Raw genomic sequence first — 23,021 nt, forward strand, 5'->3', positions numbered from 1 at the left:
GCTGCAGACCCTGGGTTGTCATGCCCACCCATCGGTGACCCGCGATCACGTGAAGGGGTCACCGATGGGCGGGGTAAGTGACACGCTTCCGGCGCAGCGATGTTAAATGCCGCTGTCAGAGATTGACAGTGGCATTTAACATGTTAACAGCCGCGGGTGGATTGCGATTCCACCCGCGGCTGTTGCGGGCACATGTCAGCTGATTCTTACAGCTGACATGTGCCCGGTTCAGTGTGGGCTCAGCACCGGAGCCCTCAATGAACCGGGGGTTACAGCCAGGTGCGTACTAATACGTCCCAGGCTGTAAAGGGGTTAAACGCACATGAAATCTTGTCAGAAAAATTCCTGATCATGTGCACAGATCTTCAAAATTCTCATAGGCAATGGTGGTATAAGGATTAACATGCATTTTGGGGGCCAATTCCGCATGGGAAAGAAAAAAAGCATAAAAAACACACCATGTGCACATAGGCTCACAGTTCTCCGCTCTGGCTTAAAGGAGGGATCACAAGTGGGAGAACAACCTTTAAATGTTGTGCATTGGTTCTATACAAGCTAAAATGGACAAGGCATGTCTTCACAACACGAAGACTTTAATACATAAAGGGTATTCATACCAACGCAAATCATTAAGTTATTGCCCAGACCACATCTACAATGCACTATAATACAAATTGGTGTACATTTCTGTCATTGATATCATGTGGCGACCAAAAAATAAAGCAGCAAAGACAAGAAAACCAGAGTGTTACACCATGACTCTGCCATGTATGGGACCCCAGCAGGACAAAAATTTTATTGACGGGACATTTGGATTGGAGAAACATAGATGCGTATGACAAATATTAAAGACTAACCATCACAAACAAAGAACAGGTCTGGACATCTTCATACTAAGAATAGCCATCTCCATATATAACTAACAAATAAAGTTCCACTCTGTAGCGCTATAGCATGAAAACATGAAATTGGAATTGCATTACTACTCTAGAAAATAGGAAAAAACAAAGTTACTTAGCGCATAAATTGGCCAATCCATGTGTGCCCAGCAGCCACAACAAGGCGATCCTCTTTGCTGGGAACCTATAATAATGTCATTCCTCTCCTGAGCGGATATCCTACATTTATATGGGTAGTTAGGATCCTGCTGTGATTAAAACCGCCACAGGCTGATGGACAGAGTGCTCGGTCAGAGAGCCTATGTACATAAATATCAAAGACTGACCATCACTTCCAAACAAAGAACAGGTGTGAACAGGTGCATACTAAGAGTAGCAATCTCCATATAGAGCTAACAAATAAAGTTGTTGTGGCTGCTGGGCACACATGGATTGGCCAATTTATGTGCTAAGTATCTTCCTTTTTTCTAGAGTAGTAACGCAATTCCAATTTCATATATTTCATGTTTGCATGCTATAGTGTTACAGAGTGCAGCTTTATCTGTTAGTTACATAGATGCATATATGCCTCATCAACTGTACGATTTTATATTAGCAATATATTTTTTTTTTTTAAATGAAAGTTTAAAGGGCATTAAAGAAAACCCATGTAAAGTTTATTTTTTCAAATTAAATCTACAAGAAAAGTTGAATAAGTGCTAACAGTTTGCTTTAATGTTTCCTATCTATTTTGCCATAAGTTTTCCATTCATACTCCGAGCTTCTACTGGCAGTCTTGGAAGGAGACTGAAGACAAAGTCCATTTTGTTGTCAGACCTTACCGTTTTAGTGGCGGTGTCATTTAAAAATGAAAGGAAAAAAAAAAACCTGAAGGTTCTGCTGCAGTTTTTTTAACCAAATGCAAGAAAGGATCCAGCAAGGAGAAATGTTAGGGCTTTTGTATTTCCCATTTCTTTTCAAACCACTTCAAGCTTTGGCTCAAAAAAAAAAAAAGTGAAACCAGTGTGACGGATGGTTGTACATGGGCTCAGACAGGGAAAGCTGGGGGCACATTTTAAGTAATTAAAAGGGTATTGTGCAAGGCTTGTAATAAATGACATAGTAAAGTCCCTCGTGCTCCAGAGATAGAGCAGAGTCATTTGTAGTCAGATTTGTGTTTATGAGAAGGCATACAGCCAGCAAATTCCACCTTAAAGGCATGACCACAAATGCATCCACGCCACATTTCATTCATTCATTATTCTACAGGAAATAATGCACAGGAAGACACTACAGAAGGCAGGATCTCCCGGGTGATGCTCCTTCCATGTTCCTTTTATATGCCATTTACGGTGAAAGTTTAAAGGGGGTTTCCCAATCAAAAAAATATTCAGTTTGATGTAAAAAAACAATACCTGTGATTTATTTTCCCTGCCCAGGTTTGCAGAGCTGACATCACGCGGACAGCGCTGCAGACTACCACGGAGCTCAGCGGCTTGTACCATTTACAAAGGCAGATCTGCTCTGCTCAGCAATTGGCTGCAGCGCTGTCGTCATGTTATCAGCTCTGCAGACAAAACAATGACAGGAGCAGTGGCGGAGTTCCAATGCTGGACCTGGGGAGCGTAAGAAAAGCCAAGTTTGAATTTTATTTTTGCAATGAACTGTGCCTGGGGAATAAAGCCATAAAACTCCTTTAAGAAGTATTATATCATGATCACTGCTTTTTATACTAAAGCAGATGATTGACACAGGGTTCGACTTCAGAAATTGCTGATAACAGATATGAAAATTCAGGCGACCCATATACGTATTTCTCATGTAAGAACCACTAGAGGGGAAAATCAGTATTACACACTGTACAGGCCAAAAAGGCCACAGTTTAATAAAAACCATGGTCTACAGGGGTTGCCTTAATCTGACAGCATGGTAATTATCTATTAGTATAGATGGCCTTGGGTTGTTTGGTCAATGTGACACGTTGTCTTCTCTTATTCATCTGTTAGTTAAGGGGTCATATACTTTCAATGGCTGTTGGCTGCTTGTTCAACTGATAGCTATTCCTCAGACACCTCCATGCACAGGCCAAGCATATGTGTTTCTATCAAAAGATACTAAATTAGACCTCTGGTGACAGCTTGCCTACCATAAGAACCAAGGATCAAGCATGTTGAAACTCAACATGCCCAATCCATTTTCTCCCTAGAATCTGTCAAACAAACGACAGCAGAACAGCTAATAATTTCATGTCTAGCAACTAACAATGACATCAAATCTAATTACTTGGGAGTTTGAACACTTCATTCGGAGGACAGGGGTGAATGGACTGTTTACTGCAAACACTGGAAAATCAAGGATTCCTCTAAATGTTTTGTCTGCAGCACAAAGTTTTACGCGGAGATCATCATCACCCATTTAGTCATGTTATCATGTTCAGTAGGAAATCCCTTTCAGCCACAGGCACTTCTTAATTAACAGGATTCGTGTCTCATGAGCTACATGTAATTCGGGTAAACCGTCAGTCTTACCTGTCCCGTTGAGTGCACCAGTGCCGTTTTTGTTGGTATACTGTCTTATCATATTTCCAATGGTTCGAACATTGTCCCTTAGCATTATACCTTGGGCTTGCACCATGAAGAGGTAGGTGTTTGCTGAAAGACAAAAGAAAAACTGAATTGTTGATGTGTGTTAGAGAGATGAAATGCTGAAAAGCATAAAGACGGTGGAGAAAGATGCATAGAAAATATACTGCAAACTAACAGCAGATGGATTTCCTTTGGACCATCACCTATGAAAGTCTCCGCTTTTCTAGCAGAAGCAGTGGATTGTAGGACGCGTCGTGTCTACATTTTTCTGCCTCTGCTCATGGCAGATACATACCATTACTGACAAATACCCTCACACAATTGCAACAGCAAGGAGGAACCTCAAAACAGATCAAGTCTTGTGGGATGACTGTGTGATGCCCCCAGTTGGTCAATGTGCCAGTTATTGCCACTTGTCACAAACAGAGGGACAGAATCCTTGGACTAAAAGACCTTGGTTTATCACCTCAGCAGATCGCTACATACGTAGGCAGAGAGGTCATCATTGTTCAACGTTGCGTGTCCCAGTGGGTGAGAGAACGACGATGAACTGGAATGACAGCAAGAGGTGCACAGAGGCGATCCTCTGCGCGGCTTGGTTGTCAGATTCGAAGAATGGCGCATAGTGATCCTTTCGGTACTACAGGTGAAACTGAACGTCACATACCAAACCTAAGGCGCAAACAGCGGCAATGCAAACCAACAAAAGACGTTTCATTCACCTCACACCACAGCTCTCAAAGGCTACCATGGTGCATAGCAAGACAGCAACGGAGCCAGAATGGATGTCTAGCCTCTTCAGCGATGAGTCTAGCTTTGCTTTGGATCCAATGATAGCCAAAGATTGGACTGGTAACCACATGGGCAACGCCATGAAGAGGCCTTTAAGAGGGAAAAATCACACCAGTCCTACTCCCAGGATTATGGTGTGGGGTGGCATAATGTACGGTAGCCGGACCCCTATATTCTTCAATCCAGGTACACTAACAGCTCAGCGTTACATTGATTTGAGTGGTACAGCCATTTTCCCCTTCGTGTCCCAATATCCTTTTTTTTTCAACACGATAACACCAGGTCGTATGTTGCTCATGCTACTGTGATCAGCGTACACAGAGTAAACATGCTACAATGACCTGCAGCTTCTCCAGACTCTTCTCCCCTCAAGCACATTTAAACACATCATTGGTCGGCAACTGCAAAAGGAGCTGCCAGCAGTGGATGTTGACGATGTGCATGCCCAGGTGCATTCAGAGAGGCAGAACATTGCTCTGACAACCATTAACCTCATGGCGTGTATTTCTGCATGTGGCGCTCATACTTGATACTGAATGTACACAACCTTTTCAAAACAATTTTTTTTATTATTATTATTTGCAGATCATTAACGTGTCTATTGACTCTTATTTTCATAGCTCCACAACTTTTCCTCCTTGGTGCAACAATTTCAATATTGAGAAGTAAATTACAAATTATTCCACCTAATTGTAGTTCTGAACAACTATTATGTAGGCCATTACTTCACATTGCTCTACATAACATGTATTCACATTCTATCATGTTTCCAGCAACTGCACAGAATAATTCCTTCTATTAACAGGGAAGAAGGGGGAACCCAAAGTTACAATGTCTGTTATACATTATGAATCAACACTGAATGAGCAATCACCACGCTAACACTAACAAACACACCAATTTAAAATAACAGATATGTGATGCATGCGACTGTGACTACCATTACCTTAGCCTACCATTTATGCCGTGGTAGCCATAACACACACTTAATGTTATTGGGTCTTTTTAACGATTTGCTGCAATATTCTGAGCCAGGTGCTCAAACCAAACTGCACAATATTGTTTGCGTGGTATTAGCCCACGGTACCGTGGTCCCATCACTCTCCTTATGTTGCCCATCACTGTAGTATGACGTCTGGCTCCAGCCATCACCGGCAAACTGCATATTCCGCAATAGTGGACGCCATGGCTGGCCATACATTTCTGCAAAATGTAGCATGACATGGTGGATCTTCTGCTGGTCTTGTACGGTGCACAGGAGTGCTGAGGAGTCCTCAGTATTCATGAGCTGTGAGCCAACACCTCCCATCCCCGCCCTCCTGCACTGATTGACAGCTTGCACTCTATGCAGAGTAATAAGGAGAAAGAGCCCTCACATTACGAGTACCAGGACTCCTACCTCACACGGCAAAGAGAGCGTCTGAGCTAACAGACAGCTGACTGCTGATTTCAGCATTGTCTATAGAAGGTGTATGGCCAATGGCCACCTTAAGTGAAAGGATGTTATCCAGTCTTGTTGACTTCTATTAGTACAAGCCAAGCTATAAGGGAAATGCAGTCAAACTCCTTAGAGATCATAGATACAAGTGAGAAAATTACACCTAAAAGCACTTAAACCCTATAACACTGCGCAGAGATTTCAGTTACTGAAAATCCAATACAACAATCTAAGCAAAGGCACGTTCACATCAATAGTGGAGAGCGGAGACTGCGCCAGGTTTCCACTACAAAGCTGAGCAGTGCGATGCAGAACTACACATAGGTAGATTACCATCGCATATACATTTTTATATTCTTTCAATCTAAAATGAAAAATAAAGTATCTTGACAAATTTCATTGTTCTGCGTCTACGGCTCTGATATGGGACTATATATTTCCATGGTAACAGAAAAACAAATCCTGTGTTATCTGATCCTGCAGTCACATTGTGCCGGGGCTTCGTTCCACATGCCAAAATATTTGAGTAGAAGACCCTTAAAAATCACATTAAAAAAAGTACATGGGTGCATCAAGCACTATCTATGTCCGTTGTGTGATGGATCCAGCCCTTCTTTTACTATGTAAAAAATATGTTTGTAGCCAAAGTTTGTGGCCCAGTGACCAGGATACAGTTACAGTCCTCATACACACAACTGAAAGGAGGCCAAACCCACCAAGTTCGGTAGGAGAGGCCGACCAGGTGATGTGTATGGAGACCTCCTGATAGATGATGTCAGGGAAGAGAAGGATCGGACAGGTGGCATCCAATCCTTTATTCAGGGGAGATAGGCCGCTGCCAAGCTAGTGGCAGATGTCACCTCCCTCCCTGTTGGAAATACATGAACACTGGGACCAATAAAGCCCTCACATGTATTGGGGAGTCAGGAGATATAGCTGCCTGCCGAATAAATGTTCGTCCAACAGGTATCTTGTACAGTCATGGCCAAAAGTTTTGAGAATGACACCAAAATTATATTTTCACATGATCTGCTGGCCTCTGGTTTTTATTAGTGTTTGCCTGATGTTTATATCACATACAGAAATATAATTGCAATCATATTATGAGTACCAATAGGTTATATTGACAGTTAGAATGAGTTAATGCAGCAAGTCAATATTTGCAGTGTTGCCCCTTCTTCTTCAAGACCTCTGTAATTCTCCCTGGCATGCTCTCAATCAACTTTTGGACCAAATCCTGACTGATAGCAGTCCATTCTTGCATAATCAATGCTTGCATTTTGCCAGAATTTGTTGGTTTTTGTTTGTCCACCCATCTCTTGATGATTGACCACAAGTTCTCAATGGGATTAAGATCTGGGGAGTTTCCAGGCCATGGACCCAAAATCTCTATGTTTTGTTCCATGAGCCATTTAGTTATCACCTTTGCTTTATGGCAAGGTGCTCCATCATGCTGGAAAAGGCATTGTTGGGCGCCAAACTGCTCTTGGACGGTTGGGAGAAGTTGCTCTTGGAGGACATTCTGGTACCATTCTTTATTCATGGCTGTGTTTTTAGGCAAGACTGTGAGTCAGCCGATTCCCTTGGCTGAGAAGCAACCCCACACATGAATGGTTTCAGGATGCTTTACAGTTGGCATGAGACAAGACTGGTGGTAGCGCTCACCTCTTCTTCTCCGAATAAGCTGTTTTCCAGATGTCCCAAACAATCGAAAAGGGGATTCATCAGAGAAAATGACTTTGCCCCAGTCCTCAGCAGTCCACTCCCTGTACCTTTTGCAGAATATCAGTCGTTCCCTGATGTTTTTTCTGGAGAGAAGTGGCTTCTTTGCTGCCCTCCTTGAAACCAGCCCTTGCTCAAAGAGTCTCCGCCTCACAGTGCGTGCAGAAGCACTCACACCAGCCTGCTGCCATTCCTGAGCAAGCTCGGCACTGCTGGTAGTCCGATCCCGCAGCTGAAACAGTTTTAAGATACGGTCCTGGCACTTGCTGGTCTTTCTTGGGCGCCCTGGAGCCTTTTTGACAACAATGGAAGCTCTCTCCTTGAAGTTCTTGATGATGCGATAGATTGTTGACTGAGGTGCAATCTTTGTAGCTGCGATACTCTTCCCTGTTAGGCCATTTTTGTGCAGTGCAATGATGGCTGCACGTGTTTCTTTAGAGATAACCATGGTTAACTGAAGAGAAACAATGATACCAAGAACCAGCCTCCTTTTAAAGTGTCCAGTGATGTCATTCTTACTTAATCATGACTGATTGATCACCAGCCCTGTCCTCATCAACACCCACACCTGTGTTAATGGATCAATCACTAAAACGATGTTAGCTGCTCCTTTTAAGGCAGGACTGCAATGATGTTGAAATGTGTTTTGGGGGTTAAAGTTCATTTTCTGGGCAAATATTGACTTTGCAAGTACAGTAATTGCTGTTAATCTGATCACTCTGACATTCAGGAGTATATGCAAATTGCCATTACAAAAAATGAAGCAGTAAACTTTGGAAAAATTACTATTTGTCTCATTCTCAATACTTTTGGCCATGACTGTATATGTCCAGCTATCCAGACGTTATATGCCATCAGCCTACAAAAATGGTTGCTAGTCTCCTCGGACAAAACTGCGATTTGACGTAGGCTTTACTTCCTGGATATTCTCTTAGACAAATGATGTTACTGCTCAGCTTCAGCCTCACCTCCCCTGGCTACTATTAGTTAGTACCTCAGAGACCATTGTTATTCGGAACAGGAAACCTTGGCATATGGCCCAGAAAAACAGAACTAACTCAATTACACGTCTCCCAAGGTGACCGATTCCATCCTAGCATAGAGAGAAACATAGAAGACTACTGTGTGTCAACGCAACTCCATACTTCCTACCATGGATGCCCTCACGTCAAAAGTATACTCCACAGATGAATCACACCGATAAAAATCTACTGATGGGGGAATATCAAACCCTTCACGTCACGTTCTCTGGAGAATCAGGCTCAGGTCTGATGGTTACTTCTTCTGGACTTATTGTATATCTTTGTATGGAATAGTGTAGTCTAGTACATTATTCCATCAGCATCTATCAGCCCCATGAATATGTTCAGAGTATACACTGGGACTTTTTAATGCATATATACCAAATGTAATGTGAACACAGCCTAAAGGAGCTTTTACTGCACTGGAACAAATAATTCTTGAATTATATAGTATAATAGATACGGGGCAGTAGAAATGGCTGCTCTGGTCTAGGATTATCTGATCGTCACAGCATCTCCTATATTAAAAAGGGTTATTTACACCTGTAAACAGTCAGACATTATATGTAAATCGGCTGTTCAGCCTGACCATCTGATGTGTATTGGGGCCTCCCAATTTTCTTCTCTCGACAATCATTTCCAGAGATGAGAAATGGATGGTTGTACTGGCCAATTCCTTTGTTCTCAGGGACATACAGAGATATCTGTCAGGCACTTACTCCCCTTGTCCTACTGTGAATACATGCACGCTTGTCTGAATCATGGGGAGAAAGAGGTCAGCCAAATGCTTTTTTGTTTTTTTACCAACAACTCAAGTCTTCTAACTCCTAAAAGGAAGTCGGTCAGCACATAACTGTTCAAACCAAGCACAGGCGTTTGGTGCACCTTTGGAGTGGACAAAAAAAAAAAAACAGTGCACTTCCCCACCTACTTGTTTTCCAGCCATCTCCAATCCTTCTCTGTCAATCAAGGTCAGAGCTGTCAATCGAGGAAGCGAAGAGTTAAATTCAATACAAGTAGATGGGAAGGTACTACACGGCCATACCAAGACAGCACTGAGCGCATGGGCTTGGTTTAAATAGTCATTTTATGCTGCCAGACTCCCTTACAAGGGAAGCAGTTGAATATTAGTATATGTTTTCAGTTCCTCAAAGAAATATTCAAGTGACTAGACAGCCAACATGAGCCTGTCCCGGGAGGGTATTCTGACACTAGTTTATGCAATGTTAACCACATAAAAGATTGTATCCAATACAGAGTCACTGCTTGGGGAACATGGCTGCAGCTGAATAGAAGACCCTATAACATTGCTTTGAGCAGGCTTACTAACCATGGGACTGTGACACTGAACAGTATAATAAATGAGAACTCATTCCTGTCTCACGCCATGTGCAAACCGTATTAAAAGCAACTTCTACAGACCGTGAACAGGAAGTCCATGACCAAACACATTCAGCTCTAAAGTGCTAACGTCAAAGAGAAGAAAGTGCTTATTGTTCAGGAGGCGAGGGAGAAGGTAATGTGCCCGCCAATACTTTATGGTGTCTAATGTAAAAACAGCAACACAACAACAGAAAAGATGCAGATGAAACGGTCTCAGAATAACAAAATATTATTTATTTCCATCTAAAAAATAATAAGTTACACAACAGCCACACATATAACCTTGGCATTACTATATAATATGCCGATGTGTTTTGAAGGTAATGGCTGCGTTTATTACATTTTACTACATCATTCCAAAAAAAAAAAAAAAAAAAAAAAGAGGCTGACCTCTATAAATTTGGAACAAAAATAAGTAAATTAGTTGATGCAATACCTAGTAGCTAACTGGGGGTAGAAAATCTACCCCATGGAAATAGTACATCATTCATGACTGCTAGGGTAAGTGCACACGGTAAGCAAACGCAAAGACTTGCAAATTTATACAAATCCCATACCCACTATGCGTTCCCGTTCTCCGTTCTCCTGCGGATCACCCGCGGAGACGGACATGCGGCGCGTCTTCACAGACCGCAGCACGTCAATTTCTCCTGCGGAGACGCTGGTCTCAAGAGAAATGCTATAGTGCAAAGGATAGGATGTGGTGAAGCCACGTGTTCAATGAACACATGCGGATTCACCTGTGTGCAGCGCTTTGGACGCAGCACAAGTATGCTGCGTTCAAAGCGCTGCCAAAAAAGGATCATGTGCACATACCCTTAGGGTATGATCAAACAATGTGTTCAATACAAAATTTCCAAGATTGCGGTAACACCAGCTCGATTTTGATGTGATTTTTGGAGAGAGAAAAATATCCTACAGTATGTAAATTGCAAGAAGCGAGCCATGTGGGTGGTCTGAGGCTACTGAGGAGTCATGCAGGCTTGATTGTCAGCTCACAGGTCGGGACACTTCAGCTCTGATCCAGGCATGTGCAGACGCGGTCATTTCAGCAGTATAGGGTGCATATGCTGGTTAATAGGACTGAACCGTTCTGGTGACATGTGGCCTGTACTTTAACAAACATTTTATCCAAATAAGGAACAGTGAGAGAAATAAATATTGTACAGGATTATCACGAGCAAAAGAATAAAAAGCTAGATAAATAAAGCTACGAGTAAATAATAAAACGCTAGTGTCAGAAGTCTATCCCAAGACACCAGAGGCACACCTTGGAAGCACCTGAAGCTTCCCTTGCACAAACATGTAGAATTTAGCTCAGTGGAAAAGATAATTACGCGCCACTGTGGGCAGAGGGTTTCCAAGCCCTTCAGAGCGGCATTTAATGCCTTTCTCCACTCTCTTTCCTTACAACCTCCATTACGGATATTACTACCTCCATTACTAATATTGCAGATATTTGTTTGGATACTGCCACATTTAATAACTGCACTGTCAGTGCTCTTATATTATGGGTCACCTGTCCTAAAATGTTATTTCCTTGACCAATTAGTATATTATTCTATATTCATCGACTATGTGGCATGGAGCATACCCATAAACAGGCCTTCCAAGCACATAGAACAGTACATTTACATAGGCAAGTTTCTGCCCAAGGAGCAAGGATCAATGATCTAAAGCGTCGATCTGATCCTGTGTCAACAGGTCTTTAAACAAGCACCTATCAACATATATACTGTAGATGGGCTCAATATAGGCTGGTCAGGAAGTGTCCCCTGGTGGGAACCACAGTAATTAGCTATAATCAGTGGGGAAACCTGCCAGTAATTGTTTAATTCTTCTACAGCATCACCTCGAGGGAAATCAAAAGGGGCTTCCCACTATAGACATCCTATAGATAGCTAGGCACAGATATGTATAATCTTTTTCAGTCCCAGTGCTCATGCTCTGTTCTAGTAAATGGTGGGAGCTCCAGCCCTGCAGCCCCCAATGATCAGATATTTATCAATTATCCTGTGAATAATGTCACCTGTAGAAATACACCTGTCAGACCCCCTTACTGCTTCTATAGTAGCATGGGTGAGAATTTCTTTAGTCTGATCAGGTCTTTTATGTAACTTACTAATGATGCACGGTTTGAAGAATTCACTTTTATTGCGAAGTGCCACATAAACTAAGGAGGCAGGACTAGCCCAGAGGGGAATCTCTTGCTTTATTCACGCCTTCCTGGCTGTGATTGACAGCTTCCATAAAGGCGCTATCAGAACCAGTATTATATGCAAGCAGCCTATTACACCCAGCCGGCAGAAGATTCATGCCAGGAGTAGTGTGGGGGGTGGGGGAGAAACCCCACCGGTCTAGTCCCACCTCATTAGCATATGCAGTGTAAGTGAGTTACATACATCACATGTTAAGACTAAAGGAATCTGCACCCATACTGGTATAACAGCGGATGGCAGCAGTCAGGGGGCCGGTCAGGTTACCGTATTACACAGTATCAATTCAAATCAATGGACTGTCCACGTAATGCACGGCAGGTCTGTAAAAAAAAAAAAAAAAGCCATGTTCATTGCAAATGCTCTCCACCTCGACTAAGCATAAAGGATTCTGGACAGGGGACCCTGATTCCCCCTATTTAGTGTTTCCTAAAATGGCAATATGAAAATTGGTTTTCTAAACCAGGCAAACGCTTTAAAGGGAATCTGAAAGCAGGTCTTTGCTATCCCATCTGAGAGCAGCATGATACTGGGGCAGAAACCCTTATTCCAGTGATGTGTCACTTGCTGAGCTGATTGCTGTCATTTTGATAAAATAACTGTTTTAATCCGCTGCAGATCTAGCAGTTCTCTGAATGCTGAGCTCTGTATAACCCTGCCCACACCACTGATTGCCAGCTTTATGCCCATGTACAATGTACACAGAAAGCTGCCAATCAGTGGTGGGGGCGGGGTTATACAGAGTTCATTAATATACTGGACCACCTGGCAGCAGGTTTACTAGTCCTCTAATAATAATCTCCTGCTAATAAAACTGATTTTATAAAACCTACAAAAATCAGCCCAGTAAGTGGCACAGAGCTGGAATGAGGGTCACTGCCCCCTCTTTATGCTGCTCTCAGACTAGGAGGCAAAAACTTGGTGATAGATTGCCTTTAGACATGAAGCCTGAAAGAGCAGCTCTCCATTTGGCTCATAGAGGGGAGTCCTGAGTGTGTGCCCATATGATTTTCATATACATATGGACAAGGAACGTCATTGTAAACCAACCCATTTTGTCACTGAATCTCAGATTTTTCTGGCCATTAAAAAAAAAAAAAAAAAACACATGAGCCCTTGGACTGTTTCCTAGACAATTTGCAGTATTTCTCCCATACCTGCTCTGTATAAGAACAAGATTAACATTCGTTAGATTCTACCAGGTAAATGGCTGGAGTGAAGATACGGTGCGGCAGCTGAAACTTTATACCCCACAAGCCATATAATAGAGCCGCAGCCTGCTAGCAGAGATGGATTAGACTACTTGGATGCCTGTAGATTCCTAAATAAACGCTTTTGGGTACATAATACTTACTTTCATAGTTGTATTGTATAAAGCAGGAACTGTAGATTCATCCATTTACAAAGCTGTACTGTCGACGTGCAGATACAGACATGCAAATATGGCTGTATGCAAAGGGAAGTGAAACACTGTATTACAGAGGACAGACACTGGAGATAAATCCATGATCGATGTAATTAAAGCAAGGCGCTTTTTACCTTTGGAGAATACCCCATTTGGAGAGATGGCTACCCCTCCCTCCCCTCCACCTTCTCTCGATCTGATCAGGGTTCTAATATTTTAGGTATACATGGAATAGTCTGACTATGGATCTGTATGACTGAAGTCATTACACTGGGTGGGGTCCGATTACCAGAGCAAAAGTTCATTTGTGCGTCGTTGGTATAGTTTACGCAACCGTTCCTGTGCTTTGTCACACACCTAACACTACGATCTCTACCTTATCAACCATTGTTGATGGTGCATGCAGAACAGGTTCAGCATGTCCACTCTAGCAAATAAAAAACATGTCTTCTCTAAAGGAAAACTGGATACATGAAAGTAGATACTATCACTTTTCCCTATAGGCTGATTATTTACATCGTCCCAACATTGACCTGGCTGACGGATTGGAGGAAGATGTCAGAAATTATTTACTGCATGACCAATCACTGAGCTAGAGGGGTAAGATGGACAGGAAAGGAAGGAGAAATGTCTGTGAAGGTTATAGGCATGGACTACCTGACAACATACGGTCACCTGTAGCCAAAGGGGCAGCAGAAGATGTTGCGGCGCTGTATTACAACACTGCGCATTTGCTGGACAGTCAAATGCAACTTACCCACTTCCACAGAGTTGTGGTGGCACGGAATATGGCAAGTAATGCCAGGATACGATACCCTTTAAGAGTTTTTATTGCCTTTGGAAAATCAGCCAAGAACCTTTCACCAGTTTGAGCATGTAAAACTGGCCACATCATGGAATAGTGGCTGCAGTAAAACGTAGTCATATTGTTAATTTCTTCTCTCTGTTGTGGAGAGAATAGCTTGTAAATGTGAGTGTTGCCAAAGAGTTGTCTCTGAGGGCGTGTACTTTTTCCCCTGTATGAGACTGACCAATCATAATCAGGCAGCAACATACAGGGGGGGGGGGGGGGGAGACATGCCCCCCTCTCCTCACTGATCTCTATAGCTCCTGTGTAGATATGGCAGAGCTTACTTATGTCACAGTAATAACACTTCCAGATATCATCTCACAGCAGTCAGTATGGTGGGAGGATAAAAGCTTAAAGCACTGTGAGCTGACATCTTGAAGTGTTTATAATGATACATACCTCTGCAGCTAATGTGTAGATATACAGCAGAGCTGTATGCAGTATATATTTAAATTGTAGTATACTATTTTATTGTCTTCAATAGAATCTGGTGAAAAAAAAATACTGGACAGTGTACGTTTATAAGATTTTAGAAAAATGGCAGCCTAAGGGGCGTCCGTTATGGTTTCAGTTAAACATATAAGCTGAGCTTTTTTGGCGTATATGTTAAAAGGATGTCATTACTACATTGTGAAAACTGCCCTTTTTGCGTAGCTATTAATAGGAAGTTGATTTTTCTTTTTACTAGCATTTCTAATAAAATATGCCTGGTGTGTAAGTAGCATGCGTTTTTATCAAACAAAACTCCAAGACAGTGGACTGGTATCCATGTGGCAAGGGTAAAAAAGCCAGAAAACACACACAAACATCAGCTATTCGGAACATATAAAAGAATCAGAAAAAGAGAACCAGAAGAGATAGCAGATACTTATAAATTTATGCACAAGGAACGCGCATGCAAATCGGTACTAGAACGCTTAATAAGCAGCATAAAAATAGTGCTAGGGACCACATTTTTTTTGTCTCCACCAGTTAGGCTGCGTGCCCACTATGCGTTTTTGCTGCAAAGTTTCCACAGCGAAAACGCTTAAAAAACGCTTAATACATGCCCCATGGCCCCCAATGATAATCCGCCTGTGCTGTGCACATGCTGTGGAAATTTCCGCTGTGGATTATCATTGCGGAAAAATACACAGCATGGCCATTAATTTTGCGGACACGTAGCATAATCGCCGCCATTGACTTGCATTGAATCGCTTAATATCCGCATCACTACATGTGCACATGCGGATATTAAGCGATTCAATGTGCGGATGATACCCGGGTCTGGAGAAGAGGAGACTCTCCTCCAGACCCGGGTACCATAGTACCTGTTAAAAAAAGAATTTAGAATAAAAAATATACATTATGCTCATCTTCCGATGTCCCCCGGTCTCCTCTCTGGTGCGTCCTGGCTCCCTGGTGGCTCGCGATGGTGTAAAAGGACCTTCCATGACGTCATTTAGTCAAGTGACAGGTCACGCGAACGCTGACGTCGGCGGTCGCGTGACCTGTCACATGACTAACTGATGTCATGGAAGGTCTTTTTACATCACCACGAGTTGTACAAGAGACTGGACGCACCAGAGAGAAGACCGCGGGCCATCAGAAAGCGGGTATAATGTTTATTTTTTACCATTTTTATTATTTTTTTTAACTATTAACTTGGTCACACTATACAAATCCATGCCGGTTGCATGGATTTATATAGTGTGACAAAGTTGTCAAGCACTTTTCCAAGTGATGCTAAAATCGCTTTGAAAAGCGCTTGATAACCCGCATGCAGAAATGCATGCAAAACCGCTTGACAAACGCTTCTACCTGGCAGGAAAAATGCATGTAAAAACCACAAGGATATGCGGAAAAAAATTGCAGCATTTCTGCATCGTGGGCACATAGCCTTATTTGTACAGAAACTGCAAGGGACCAAATGTGACATTTCCTCTACACTGAGTGAATCCAGAGTAGATCTGTGTATCTAGATGGCAGTTGAGTAACCGGTCCCCAACAAATCTTTTCCTCATAACTCTGTATTAGTCATGGCTCCGCAATAGTGATCAGTAATCCTACCCATCCAGGTCAGTCATCATGTGAACCGATTCTAAAATAGCCCAAATTCTCCTATGCAAATCCCACGTACTGTGGCAACGCCTGCACGGCAGCTCTCCTAGGTCACCAGCATTATCTAAGATCAATCGCTATTATTCACCAGGACATGCAAATATACAGATACAATTACATTATCAGACGTTCAGAGAAAACTGCTTAGAAAAAGGACATTGATAAAGTAAAATACTTGTATTGCCCATGAAATACCAATTTAGGATGACTGCATAATGCTTTGCCTTTGATATTCTTCCTGGAAATTCCCCTGGTCAATAGGACAGATCACCATTCTTGCATTGTCCCATCAGTACTGACAGTATAGGACTGTGTAGGTACATACAGTGGTGTGAAAAAGTGTTTAACCCCTTCCTGATTTTTAATTCTTTTGCAGGTTTGTCACGTTTAAATGTTTCAGATCACAAAACAAATTTAGATACAGGAAAAATATATATCTTTGCACAGTGTTAGCCAGTAGATAGAAAAATATTAAGATTTGCGAGTCCTCAGTAATTGATACCTTTTAATGGCTAACTGAAAAGATGGCAACAAATTGCAAGTTTTCGAGACTACTAGGGTCTCTTCATCAGTCATAGAATAAACACAAAATCTGAAGAGTCACATTTATACACATCAGGCCAAAGAATAATGCAATAGATGAGACAAGTGACGTGAAGCAGAACTATTAGCATGGGAGGGTGAGAAAGAGTTGTGGCCATAAATATTGGAGTGGTTCATAAATAAGGAGTGTGAAAGTTTTATTGTTCGGTGATTGAGGTCTGGTCCATGGTTGTGATGCCCCCACAGGTCTGAGGAGCACATTCCTTAGTTGATGTAAAATGACATAAATCCATGTGACACTTTCATTCCTGCTCTGAAGGTGTCAAAGGTTGACATAAGTTTGTATTCCCAAATTCTTCTCTCTCTCTGAGATTTGATACCAGTAACTTCAGGTCCATGATGCAGTGACAGAAATACAAAAATGTTTGGCCATAGGTATATCTATTCCCTTTTCTTTTATTGTGTGGCGATGAGTATTCATCCTTGTTCTAAGTTTTAGCCCTGTCTCCCCTACATACAGACCCCCAGCTGGACAAACAAATTTAAATATTAAAACAGCCCCAGACCATCACACATGATAGTATCATATTTTACTGTTGGTATTATGTTCCTTTTTTGAAATGCTGTGTTACTTCTACGCCAGATGTAATGGGACATACACCTTCCAAAAAGTTAAACTTTTGTCTCATCAGTCCACAGAGTATTCTTCCAAAAGTTTTGGCGATCATCAAGATGTTTTCTGGCAAAACTGAGACAAGCCTTTATGTTCTTTTTGCTCAGCAGTGGTTTTCGTCTTGGAGCTCTGCCATGCATGTCATTTTTGCCCAGTCTCTTTCTTATAGTAGAGTCATGAACACTGACCTTAACTGAGGCAAGTGAGGATTGCAGTTCTTTGGATGTTGTTTTGGGGGCTTTTGTGACCTCAAGGATGAGTCGTCGCTCCACTATTGGGGTAATTTTATTCAGCCAGCCACTCCTGGGAAAGGTCACCACTGTTTCATGTTTTCGCCATTTGTGGGTAATGGCTCTTACTGTGGTTCGCTGGAGTCCCAAAGCCTTTGAGGATCTTTCTGTCTACTTCACTTTGTCGGGCAGGTCCTATTTAAGTGATTTCTTGAGAACAGGTGTGGCAGTAATCAGGCCTGTGTGTGGCTAAGGAAATTTAACTCAGCTTCCCAAATATGTGATAAACCACAGTTAATTTACAGTTATATGAAAAAGTTTGGGCACCCCTATTAATCTTAAGCTTAATGCTTTTTTAAAAATTGGTGTTTTTGCAACAGCTATTTCAGTTTGATATATGTAATAACTGTTGGACACAGTAAATGTTTCTGCCTTGAAATGAGGTTTATTGTACTAACAGAAAATGTGCAATCTGCATTCAAACAAAATTTGACAGGTGCATAAGTATGGGCACCTCACCAGAAAAGTGACATTAATATTTAGTAGATCCTCCTTTTGCAAAAATAACGGCCTCTAGTCGCTTCCTGTAGCTTTTAATGAGTTCCTGGATCCTGGATGAAGGTATTTTTGACCATTCCTCTTTACAAAACAATTCCAGTTCAGTTAAGTTTGATGGTCGCCGAGCATGGACAGCCCTCTTCAAATGATTCCACAGATGTTCAATGATATTCAGGTCTGGGGACTGGGATGGCCATTCCAGAACATTGTAATTGTTCCTCTGCATGAATGCCTGAGTAGATTTGGAGCGGTGTTTTGGATCATTGTCTTGCTGAAAGATCCATCCCCTGCGTAACTTCAACTTTGTCACTGATTCTTGAACATTATTGTCAAGAATCTGCTGATACTGAGTGGAATCCATGCGTCCCTCAACTTTAACAAGATTCCCGGTGCCGGCATTGGCCACACAGCCCCAAAGCATGATGTAACCTCCACCAAATTTTACTGTGGATAGCAAGTGTTTTTCTTGGAATGCTGTGTTTTTTTGCCGCCATGCATAATGCCTTTTTGTATGACCAAACAACTCAATCTTGGTTTCATCAGTCCACAGGACCTTATTCCAAAAAGAAATTGGCTTCTCCAAATGTGCTTTTGCATACCTCAGCCGACTCTGTTTGTGGCGTGCTTGCAGAAACGGCTTCTTTCGCATCACTCTCCCATACAGCTTCTCCTTGTGCAAAGTGCGTTGTTTCGTTGACCGATGCACAGTGACACCATCTGCAGCAAGTTGATGCTGCAGCTCTCTGGAGGTGGTCTGAGGATTGTCCTTGACTGATCTCACCATTCTTCTTCTCTGCCTTTCTGATGTTTTTCTTGGCCTGCCACTTCTGGCCTTAACAAGAACTGTCCCGGTGTTCTTCCATTTCCTTACTATGTTCCTCACAGTGGAAACTGACAGGTTAAATCTCTGAGACAGCTTTTTGTATCCTTCCCCTGAACAACTATGTTGAATAATCTTTGTTTTCAGATCATTTGACAGTTGTTTTGAGGAGCCCATGATGCCACTCTTCAGAGGAGATTCAAACAGGTGAACAACTTGCAAGTGGCCACTTTAAGAAGTTTTTCTCGTGATTGCATACACCTGGCTATGAAGTTCAAAGCTCAATGAGGTTACAAAACCAAAAAAAGTGCTTTAGTAAGTCAGTAAAAAGTAGGTAGGAGTATTTAAAACAAGAAAATGATAAGGGTGCCCATGCTTATGCACCTGTCAAATTTTGTCTGAATGCAGATTGCACATTTTCTGTTAGTACAATAAACCTCATTTCAAGGCAGAAACATTACTGTGTCCAACAGTTATTACATATATCAAACTGAAATAGCTGTTGCAAAAACACCAATTTTTAAAAAACATTAAGCTTAAGATTAATAGGGGTGCCCAAACTTTTTCATATAACTGTATGTTTGGGGAGGGTGGCAGTCACTTTTTCACACAAGACCCTGTAAGTTTGGATTTCTTTTTCCCTTAATAATAAAGGCCTGCATTTAAAAACTGCATTTTGTGTTTACTTGTGTTATCTTGTCTAATATTAAATATTTCAGATCACAAAATAAATTTAAAGTGTGACAAACATGCAAAAGAATAAGAAATCAGGAAGGGGGCAAACAGTTTTTCACACCACTGTATCCTGGTGACAAGAAGCCCAATTGTCAACACAGTTATAGAGCATATATAAAAGTCTACACACCCCTGTTAAAATGCCAGCCATTTGTCATATATAACATACCAAGTCTTACCAAGAATTATCATTTAAGAACCTTTTCTACCTTTAATGTCCCATAATCTGTACAAATCGATTGAGAAACAAACAAATTATTTTAGGTTTATTTACCCCATCAAAATCATGTGGTTGCATAAGTATAAAAACCCTCTTATAATTGAGGATGTGGTTGTATTCAGAATTAGCCAATCACACTTAAAAAACTCATGTTAAAATAATAGTCAGTACATAGATGCCATCATTTACAGGGATTCTGATTAACTTGACAAAGTGTAGCTGTTCTTTAATGATATTCCTGACATTTTCTTAGTTGTATTTTACAGTTAAAGCCATGGTCTGTAAACATCTTACTACACAGCAAAGGGATCTCATTCCTAAAAATTATCAGTCAGGAGCAAGGGTACAATTTTTTTCCCCAAGGTAATCGATATAAAATGGAATACTGAAAATGGTCAACAAGAAGTGGCTTAAATTCGGCATAACATTGACATTACCTAGAACTGGACGTCCTTCAAAAATTGAGGAGACCAAGGTATTTTGTCCATAATTCCAAAAGGTATGTTTGGTGCAAAGCCAACACTGCACATCACCAAAAGAACACCATACACACACTGAAGCATGGTGGAGGTAGAATTGTGCTTTGAGGCTGTTTTTCAGTAGTTGGAATAGGGTCTCTTTTCAAGGTAGAGGGAATTAAGAACAATTCCAAATATCAGTCAATTTTGCAACAAGACCTTAAGGCCTTTGCTAAAAAGCTGAAATTGAAGAGAAATAGATATTTCACCTTTTAGCTCAACAATGACCCCAAGCATACCTCCAAATCCAAAAAAAATAATGGCTTCGCCAAAAGATGATCAGGGGTTTGGAATGGCCCAGCCAGAGCCCAGACCGGAATCCCAAGGAAGAGTCAGCCAAGTATGCCAATTCTAGATGTTCCATCCTGAAAGACTCCTACCCAAAAACACTGATAGCTGTCAAATTGGAAAGGGTACTTCACCAAAGTATTAGCTTAAGGATGTACATATTTATACAACCACATTACTAAAGATCTTTAAATTTTCCACCCCAAAAAAAAACGGTCTATTTTTCAGTGGATTTGTACAGATTATGGTTGACATTAAAGGTGGAAGAAGTTCTGAAATCATTCTTATTAGTATGACTTTTTTTTACATGATAAAAACCTGGCATTTTAATAGGGATGTGTTGACTTTTTATATACACCGTTTATTTCCAAGAGGAAGAAAGGAGGAACAGATGTTTTCTTTGAACTCTATCTCATGAGAAATTCAAAATACCTGTATTGATTATAATGGTATGTCAGGAGGGATGATCACTTTTACTTTTTTTTTTTTTTTTTAATTTGCCATGAGCTATAAAGCTGCTAAAGCAATTACAGCGTCGGGGATGCTAGAAAAAAGATGCAAATCCCAAAAAATGAACTTGCATCCAATATGCTAATGAGATGGCGACGGCCATCTCAGTCCTTGCAAGCAGTCCAGCTCTTCTCACTAAATCCTGCCTGACGCTTTCTCCTGGACCTTAATTGATGGTTCTTCCCTTTTGGTGGGTCACTTTGTTCTTCACTGAAACCTTGCGCATGTGCTTTCCACTCCTGGCCTGGCATATGCTTAGCATGCTAGTAGTCAGTTTGGCCACTGCTCACAGAGTAGAGAGTACCATCATGCATACGCCATGCCAAAAATGCACAGAGTACACAGGACGCTTCTCAGCAGAAGACAGTGACTTAACAGAGTGCTAAATCTATCAATTAAGGCCAAAGAGTAGACATTGGGTGGGGTGTAGAGAGTCCTTGCCGGGACTGGTACGGGTTGTTGACTCCTAGCCAGCTCAATTGTATACTGAATCAAAGTTCATTTTCTCAGCAATGCAATGTGTTTAAGAGTGTGGTAAGGTAAGTTTCAACTGGTGATTTACTTCCCCTCCCCTGTGCTGTAATCGCTATAGAGGTAATAAAGCTCAGGACAGACTCCATTACAAGGTAGATAACTTTTTTATATTGGATCAGAAGTTTCATAATGTTTATGCCTGCTCAGTCTTCATCATCTGGTTTGGTAAAATTCCAGATCATATTTCCATTGAACACCACTTTATCACAATTTCTCAATTATCAAATGCCAGATTAAATGAATTATACAGCACAATCATTTTTTTAATATCAGCAATATAAATGCCTGAGGAACACCTAATTACTAAAGAGACTAACTATATGAAATTCTCTGAAGACGTGTTTTTTCTAGGCAGAAAGCTGAATAAGCACTGCGGGCCGATGAAGATAGTAATTTCCCATGACACAGTACCACCTTGTAAATTGATTCAAAGAACAAACTTGTAGCAAAAACAGAAAATATAAAACTCAAAAAAAATGTGCTTCTATATGACAAGCTAATCCATCAAGTAGTAAAAAGGCAACCAGCTAGATTAATATGAAGGGTAACTGTGTCCACATGTAGTCCTGTCTATATACAGCAGGAGAGGCTGAGAAGACCGATATATCGTTTTGGAGGAAAACATTCAGTAAAACTTGTATTTTATTCATTGAAATCCCTGCTAGGCCGATGCTTAGGAGTCCATGGGGCGGTCTTTTTCAATGACTGACAGCCATATCTGTATGCACAGTCACAGGAGGCTGTCAGTCACCGAGTAGGAACACCTGCTGGACCCCTAAGCACAGAAAAACCGGGATTGCAATTAATAAAATATAACCTAGATTGAATCTTTTCTTACAAATCTAACTTTATATCTGCTCAGTTCATATCACATGTTCTCTGGGAATAGAAAAAAAGCTGAAGTACTATAGTACATTAAAATGGATGCTGCCTTGTTATATTGACAGGAGTCTGTCCTAAAATGGCAGGTGCCTGTGAGCATGTGCTGTAGTTGAGAAAAA

At 41.4% G+C, this 23,021-nt stretch overlaps 1 protein-coding gene across 1 annotated transcript in view; it reads right to left on the minus strand.

Annotated features, from left to right (window-relative positions):
• The window catches only part of B4GALT6 (beta-1,4-galactosyltransferase 6), a 94,854-nt gene that overhangs the window by 39,920 nt on the left and 31,913 nt on the right, over positions 1 to 23,021 (minus strand). Inside the window, exon 2 of the mRNA XM_073679204.1 lies at positions 3,407 to 3,529. Coding sequence (XP_073535305.1) covers positions 3,407 to 3,529 — 123 coding nt within the window. The remainder of the gene's footprint in view (positions 1 to 3,406; positions 3,530 to 23,021) is intronic.

This window comes from Phyllobates terribilis, unplaced genomic scaffold (assembly GCF_046119375.1).
Source record: "Phyllobates terribilis strain yellow unplaced genomic scaffold, ASM4611937v1 Scaffold_4__5_contigs__length_816908805, whole genome shotgun sequence".
Taxonomy (NCBI): domain Eukaryota; kingdom Metazoa; phylum Chordata; class Amphibia; order Anura; family Dendrobatidae; genus Phyllobates; species Phyllobates terribilis.